This window comes from Sardina pilchardus, chromosome 2, assembly GCF_963854185.1.
Source record: "Sardina pilchardus chromosome 2, fSarPil1.1, whole genome shotgun sequence".
Taxonomy (NCBI): Eukaryota; Metazoa; Chordata; class Actinopteri; order Clupeiformes; family Clupeidae; genus Sardina; species Sardina pilchardus.
This window is the reverse complement of record NC_084995.1, coordinates 16,253,769-16,261,926: the sequence shown is the minus strand read 5'-3', so window position 1 is coordinate 16,261,926 and position 8,158 is coordinate 16,253,769. Positions and strand designations below refer to the sequence as shown.

General features: G+C 51.0%; 1 protein-coding gene across 2 annotated transcripts in view; it reads right to left on the bottom strand.

Moving 5' to 3' along the window:
* The window catches only part of pcdh7a (protocadherin 7a), a 30,345-nt gene extending 24,830 nt beyond the window's left edge, over positions 1-5,515 (bottom strand). For both annotated transcript variants that reach the window (XM_062520496.1, XM_062520497.1), the window contains exons 1-2: positions 2,063-5,515; positions 1-302 (exon numbers count right to left, since the gene is read on the bottom strand). The exon at positions 1-302 is cut by the window's left edge and continues 457 nt beyond it. In XM_062520496.1, the coding sequence (XP_062376480.1) occupies positions 1-302; positions 2,063-4,684 (2,924 nt within the window). In that variant the 5' untranslated portion in view covers positions 4,685-5,515. The remainder of the gene's footprint in view (positions 303-2,062) is intronic.
* Between the last annotated feature and the right edge of the window lie 2,643 nt (positions 5,516-8,158).

Genomic DNA, 8,158 nt, shown 5'->3' with positions numbered 1-8,158 from the left:
TTGTCCCGCCGCGGCTTTCGCCCGCGCTCCGCCGTGCCGCAGCCGCCGCGCTTGTCGGCCTGCGACTGGGCCGAGGCCGGCGGGCTGAACAGGTCCTCCTCGGGCTTGCCCGCCTCGTAGCCGTTCTTGCCCTGCGCCCCGCACTGCCGCGCCGTCACCACCAGCAGGATGACCAGGATGACCGCGGCCGCCCCCGCCAGCACGCCGATGGCCACGCTCAGCCGCTGCTTACCCAGGGCCCGCTCGCTGTCCGGGTCACCCGCGATGTCCAGAGACAAGGGCGCTGCCAGGCTGCGCGCCACCTGCACAGGGAGAGTGTAGAGGAAGAGAGGAAGTGATGGGCACAATGCAACAGGATCAAAACAAAGATGAAGGGATGAGAAGGGTTTTTTTGTGAGGCACAGCGGGATATTCCAAGAAAAAGAAGGTCAAGAAAAGTAAATGGAGGGACAGAGAGAGACATGACCCAATTTAAGAACAATTAAATGAGCAGAAGTTGAAGAAGAGATATTAAGAGAGAGAGAAAGTGAAAAGAGAGGAGAGAGAGAAAAAGAGAGGCAAGAGAGAGGAGAGAGTGAAAGAGAGAGAGGACACTTTTCCTTGTTTCCTTCCTGCAATAACAATACGTTCACTTTACATATTTTTTGCAAGCTATTTAAGTCTCCTTTCTCCTGATGTTATGCCAGACTTTCAATTATCATGTCACATTCCTCTATCTTCAATCATGTCATGGTATCCTTTCAGTGAAATGTGTGTTTGTGCCTGGACCCCTGGAGTATGTGCCTGTGTATTTGTTTCTTTCGTTCTCTGTGTGTGTGTGTGTGTGTGAGAGAGAGAGAGAGAGGGAGAGAGAGAGAGAAAGAGAGAGAGTGCGTGTGTGTGTGTGTTTGTGTGTGCGTGTGTGTTACAATGCTTTAATGAGCTGTGGCTTCAAAGGACAGCTCACTGTACCTCTGCCTATTGCTTTATCTGAAGCCTTCATGGGCTCACTTCCTGTAACATATTGAGGCTTTTATCTTGTGCACTTACACTGCTGGGCACCATCTAGTAGGAATTGCAGTGGCCCTACCCACAGACACCTACACCACCAGCTATACAGTGTTGGGTGTACAGGATACACGTATACTACTTTTCATAACCTGACATAAATATGAAAAACAGAACGCTCAATAAACGCTTGTGGAAAAATGTTGCCCCCTGAGAAAACTAAGAGCAATTTCGTTTGGGTTTGACGTAAGAGCAGCATTGTTTACAGACGGCCTGTCAGATCAGCTTTTCCATTGTGTTTAATCCGAGACACTGCTGCAGTCTCTTGTTCTACAACACGGGGCCTGTGTTATTGCTCCGTGTGCTGCTCTCCCCAGCCCTGCACCTGTCTAAGGTTTCACCTCCTTTCAGTTCCAGCTGTAAATGAATGTTTGGCTGCGTGGCACTAGTACCCCCTTCAACGTGATCCGGCCACTGTTCTGACATCAACCGCGGCTGTTTTCATATTGTGCATGCAACACCTCGCAAAACAATTCAGCTCGCTAGCCACAGGGATGACAGTAACCCAGGTCTGGCATACTGGCCTCAAGGCAGGCTACTGTATCACTGTTGATTCATAAGAGTAATGTATTTTGAGTGAAGAAATGTTTCTGCTGCCAAGGTCATGCAGCAATTTTTAAACCTTCATCACAACAGCCATGAGATTCCACTGCACTGGAAAGTGGAGTGTATTGTGTTCTCTGCTAGTATTAAATAAATAAAGACCCTGAGATGAAATAACCTTCTGACTTCTTCAATAAAAAAGTGCATAAGAAATGTTGGAACTATCATGAATAGAGTAGAAACTCTTTTCCTGCTTTCAGTATTGTGTCCTTGTTGACTCGTTTCAGCACTGCTGCAGTCCTTTCACTGTGTATTTTCAACAGGGACATCCAAATGTAGGGCAAAAAAATAAGAAATCCTTCCTGCTTCCCCATCCTACTCTAACCCAGTTCTTATCAAAAAGCCATCTGTAGTGCACATCGACACAGACACAAGAGTACAACACTGGCAACGCTACTGTTCTGCTACTCACCTGAGCGTCCACCAGAGTGGCGTTCACCAGGCTCTCGTTGATGAAGACATGCACCAGGGCAGTGGCGCAGAGCGAGGGCACCCCGCTGTCGTTAACCCGCACCACCAGCCGGTGCAGGCCTCGGTGCCGTCTCTCCAGAGGCTCCGTCAAGGTGATCACCCCGCTGGTGGGGCCGATCTCGAACAGGCGGAACGGGTTGCCACCGACCAGGGTGAAGCGGAGGTCAGCGTTGGAGCCCATGTCCCTGTCGGAGGCGTCCACCGTGCGCACCACGGTCCTGGCGCTGCTGGCGGGGGACAGGAGGGCGTAGGACTCGTTGGACGGGGCGGTGACGGAGGGGGCGTTGTCGTTTTCGTCCGTCACGAACAGGGAGACGGTGGCGGTGGCCGAGAGAGGGGGGTCGCCGCCGTCGACGGCGCGCACGCGGAAGGTGTAGGCGTTGCGGCGCTCGCGGTCGAAGGAGGCGGACGAGAAGATGGTGCCGGTGTTGTTCTCGATGGAGAAGACCTCGTCCCTTCTCCCGCTGGCCTCGCCGTCCTCGCCTTCGCCCTCGTCGTCCTCCACGAACAGGCTCAGCTCCGCGTTCTCGCCCTCGTCCGCGTCGGTCACCGTCACCATGCCGACGGGGCTGTTGGCCAACAGGTTCTCCTTGACGTAAAAGGTGAAGACCTCCTGGACAAACTTGGGCGGGTTGTCGTTTCTGTCGGTCACCTGCACCACCACAGTGGCCGAGCCCTGCAGAGACGGGGCGCCCTTGTCCCGGGCGATCACCCGGAACTCATAGCGCTCCCTCACCTCGCGGTCTAGTGCCCCCGAGGCCCGTATGTCCCCGTTATCGGTGTCAATGTAGAATGCCCCGTTCACGGAGGGGTCCAGGGAATACGCAATCTCAGCGTTTTTGCCACTGTCTGCGTCAGCTGCTACTACCGTGACCACTCTCTCACCTGGAGAGTTGTTCTCTGCAAAGTGCACCTCGATCAGGTTCTGGGCGAAGGTCGGCGCGTGGTCGTTCACATCCACCACTCGCACCATCAGCGAGCTGTTACTGGAGAGGCTGGGACTCCCCGAGTCCACGGCGACAATGGTCACGCTGTACTCGCGGGTCGTCTCGTAGTCGAGCAGAGCAGATGTGTGCAGGAAGTACTTCTTACGGTTCCTGTCGAAGGCCTCGTCTGCGGCGGGTGGAGGGGCCAGTGCGGTCTCGCCCGCCGGCTTGAGGGTGAAAGGCACGTCTCCCACCACGGTGCACGTCACTGCTCCATTCTCCCCTTGGTCCCGGTCCGACACCTGCACCAAGGCCACCGGTGTGTCCACCAGGACGTTTTCAGGGACGAAGGCGGACCCGTCCAGCACCGGGATGCGTCCGATCTTGCGGATCTCCACTACGGGCACGTTGTCGTTCTCGTCGCGGACGTTGAGCACCACGGTGCTGCGGTCGGTGCGAGGGGGCTGGCCGCGGTCGCGGGCTGTGATGGTGAACCGTAGCTGAACCACTTCCTCGCGGTCGATCCGGTGAAGGACACTGAGCCAGCCAGTGGCTTCATCCAGGCGCAGTAGGCGCCTGACAGACTCGGTGGCCGCGCCAAACACGTACTCCACCTGGCCGTTGACGCCCACGTCACGGTCCGTGGCACGCACCTGTAGCACAGGTGTGCCGGGCGGGGTGTTTTCGGCCATCTCGGCCTCGTACACGGGCCTGTCGAAGCGGGGGCTGTTGTCGTTCACGTCAGTGATGGCCACGCGGAGGAGAGCCTGCGAGGAGCGTGGCGGGTTGCCGCCGTCCCGAACACGCAGCACGAGCTCGTAGGAGTCGCGGGCCTCGCGGTCCAGAGGGCCTTTCACAATGAGCTGAGGCTGCTTCTCACCGTCAGGTGTGTCAGCTACCTGCAACTCGAACACGCTGCTTCGCCCGCCACTTCCTCCTCCTGGGGCCGCTCCCGCCGCCGCCATCATGGCGTCGGGGCCTCGTCTGCGGTCCCCGCCGTCTGCTCGTCCCATAGGCCCTCCTCCAGGGCGCCGGAGAGAGGAGGAGGCGGACGGAGCTGAGGGTCCCGCGCCGTCTTGGATAAGCTCATAACGGTCTATGCCGTTGCGCCCAAAGTCGCGGTCTGTGGCGGTGGGCAGGAGATAGAGAGTGCCGATGGGCCGGTTCTCCTCCACCGACAGGGTGAGGACAGGGGAGGGAAACGAGGGGGTGTTGTCATTGATGTCAGTGATGACTACACGACCCTCGAACAGGTCCACCCAGCTTTGCAACGGGCCAATGACAGACACCTCAAAATCCAAGAAGCACTCATTCTCATCAAAAATCATCTGACACTGTGGCAGGCGCTCACGGTCAATCCGGCGAACTGTGGTTGTTAGCTCCCCCGTCACATTGTCAATTTTGAAGTACTCTGAGCCTGACTCCAGTGCAAAGGTCACGTCTCCGGTACCGATACCAGATGAGGATAAGCCCAGATCTGCTGCAACGTTTCCGATCCGCACATCAGCGGGCCCCTCTTCAGCCACGCGGTATCGCAGCGCTGAGTTGACTCGCGGTAGCTGAGTCAGCAGCTGCAGGAGGAGCACGAGGTAGCAGCAGCGCGCGGGGAGCACTGCGCCAAGGCTCCCGCTCCTCATGACTCTCTCTTTCCCTCTCTTACCGTCTCTCCCGCTGCTGTTTCCACTTGCCCCGGAATGAATGCCGTCACCTTACACAACGCCAACAATAACTGAAGTGATGGATAAGCAGCACAAATACCTCAGGGTAATCTTTCTGACTGTTCTTCCTTTGTTGGGTTTCACAGTTCTTTAGTTTCCCAGTCACGTTCGCGATGTAATGAAATTAAAATTCCTTCTAGGGAAGAGAGCTCCATCCATTTACCTGTAATATATCCACTTGACTCTTAGTCCTTTTAAATGTACAGTAATTTTAGAGGACTGACGTAAATAAAATCATACAGTACACTTCTCTTTACTTGTTTGGCTTCATCTGGATTCGACAGAGTGCCAGTTTGTCTTCCGTTTTCAGTCTTTCAAACTGCAATGCAGCAGAACACAAAAGGGAACTGTCCGCGACTTCAGCTTCGGGACACTGGAGTGGGCTATCTAGCCAATTTCCTCATCTCCTTAAGCATATGGTAGACTACGGATTGTTATAATGCTTTCGGCAGGTTGTCCCCTTACCTTTTAACACAGCGGAACGAATATGTTTGCGCTTTCCCGCAGTCAAGTAGTGCCAAGCGGCTAGATTCCCTCACGGTTAAGTTGAATAACAGTGCTTTTCCAAAGGAGTTCTCAGGGCAGAAAAATATAAAAACGCCTTACGGTACGTTTGAGCTCGTGATCACGAAAAACAAACAAACAGCAATAATTCCGGCGGAGCCAGTGTAGAGACCAGTGAAGTGTTCCGGGATAAATGCGTCTTTTCCAAGTCCCGCATTCTCAGTCCACGCGCCTCCTCCTCCCCTCACCTGCACGTTCTACTGCACTGCATGTGAGCGTCCCTCAAATGATGCTGCAGTCTCTCTCTCTCTGTCTCTCTCTCGCTGGCTCTCTCTCTCTATCCCTCCCTCTCTCTTTCACACACACACACTACCCTCTTGCTCTTCTTTCAGCCCCCTCCGTTCACTGCAACATTTCCCTGACCACGTAACTTGATCGTTCAGCTGAAACGGAAGAAACGAGAGGCAGCGTGCTATATGCTCACGCATGTTTGTATTGATGTATAGGTCTACATAGTGAAGGCTGTATTGCCCTTACGCTAGCTGAAAAAAGTATAGTTAATCGCATGAAATTAAGGTTATTAAACACTAAGTGATCAATAACGCTTTCCCTTATTTGGTCAAAACTGATAACCTAATGGGTTAAATTGATAACGGTGAATTAAACAAGTTATTAATAATATGTCCGAGTCTAACAACGTGGTCATGACAGTTCAACGCTATCCGTGAGAAAGTGTGCCAGTGACTTTTTCCCAGGACCTCAAAGGGAAACCTAACTTATATTTAGGCTACTTCAGAGGCACAGTTATTCGCCATTAGTGGCCTATATTTGACACGACACTCTTTTGGCATATACTGAGGGTTAAGTGGTACAATGTCTGTTGTCCATGCCATTGCATGCCCCTGTCCTCTGTTAGAGGTCATGTTATGATTGACGAATGTCATTAGGGCAATATTATCTACTTGTCCAATGTTACTTGGACACATTACAGCGCAATTAACACATCTTTATTTTACGTTACTGTTAAGGTTTTCGCTCAATGAACTATTTCTGAATGCCGTAGTGCATACTACATTAGAAGCGCTAGCATTGATTTTTATTTTTATTTTTTTTATTATTATTTTTTTATTTACGCTATTTGATGACCACATATCTCATTGTTTTAAACCGAATGCGACACTACATGACTACATGTACAAGGGTCGTCCCTGTTTCTCAAAAGTGAATATACAGCAAGGCATCTCTCTCTCTCTCTCTCTCCCTCTCTCTCTCTCCCTCTCTCTCTCTCTCTCTCCTCCCCCCTCTCTCCACGGGCTGCCCCGTAGCCACGCACAACCGGAGAGCGCAATGCAGCACTGACAGCGCTACTCTGTGTGTTCGCAACAAAAGGAAACGCGGAGAGCAACCGCTATATCTTGCTGTCTTCATAGTAAACCCTGTTCCTGTCGTATGGTCGTGATAATTATCGTCTTTTTGTCCATTGATTTGATGGTTTTCTATTCTATTCTATGGTTGCATGGAAGCTCACAACATTAAGGTTTATCGGGAAACATTGAGTTGCCCTCACACAGGCGATAGCTAAGGGAAGCAAGTGCGGCTCTAGCACGGATATACCCATGCGACGGATAGCCTCTGCTGTGGTGCACCGGTCTGGTTAGCATTCTTCCGGCGTAGCCACGCGTCTGCAAGGCATGGGATGAGGAGCTCTGCGCCCTCTGTTGTTCGATTGCACTCGTTTTGATTTCCCCCCTGCAATCAATTTCTAGTGCGAGGTGGGTGGGACGGTGCCGCATGTCCCGTGTATGTTGGCTTCCGGTGGTGACGGATTACGTGAATGAATTAATGGATGAATGAATAAGTGAGTGAGAGAATGGAATATATATTGGCAGTGGCATTGCTGGGCTCTGAGATGAATGATTAAATAATGTCGATAGCTTAAAATATTACTATAATAGCTATAGCCTTCAGCATTTAAGAGTAAATCCTTTTTTCCTCATATGACACACACAATGCGGTCATAATGTGTAAGCGCTACATTGTGTTTCTCAATCTCAGATTCAAAATATTGAGTGTATATTTTAATATTTATAAAAAAAAATAATAATGTTTTGTCCCAGAATGTCCCATTAGGTAACATAGCCCATAGAGAGATATGATATGATATGTGATCAGTTCTTTCTTTAGTTTTTTTCATTGTAAATCTCAGCACAGATTGTGTGTGTGTGTGTGTGTGTGTGTGTGTGTGTGTGTGTGTGTGTGTGAGTGTGAGTGTGAGTGTGAGTGTGAGTGTGTGTGTGTGTGTGTGTGTAACAAACTTACTCCAGCATCAATCAATGGAGAGAATCAGAATTTCTTGAGGGAAGCATTCATGTTTCCACGAGTGCATCATGACTTCAGTGCAGTACCTCTGAAAGAAAGCTGATCACTGGTTAAGCACACACACACACACACACACACACACACACACACACACACACACACACACACACACACACACACACACACACACACACACACACACAGAGAGAGAGAGAGAGCGAGAGAGAGAGAGGGAGACGGAGAGAGGAGCCAAGATACACGTATCTTTAGCTCTTAATTTTAATGTGAGTTGTATTTATTTCTCGAATGTAAGCTGTTGTGATGGACGTGGAAGTGGTAACATATCAAATGTGCATGGAAATCAGGCGAGGGCAGCACCATTAATTAATTAAACTGTATTAATTAACTGAGTGACTTTAGTAAATGAGTTAATTCAATTTGTGCTGATGTACAGCAGATGCCTCTGTACACAGCAGGCTCTTATACAACTAAACATAGTACCTCTGACAGCTAAGATGTGAAGATAAAGTGTGTGTGTGTGTGTGTGTGTGTACATGAGTGAAAGAGAGA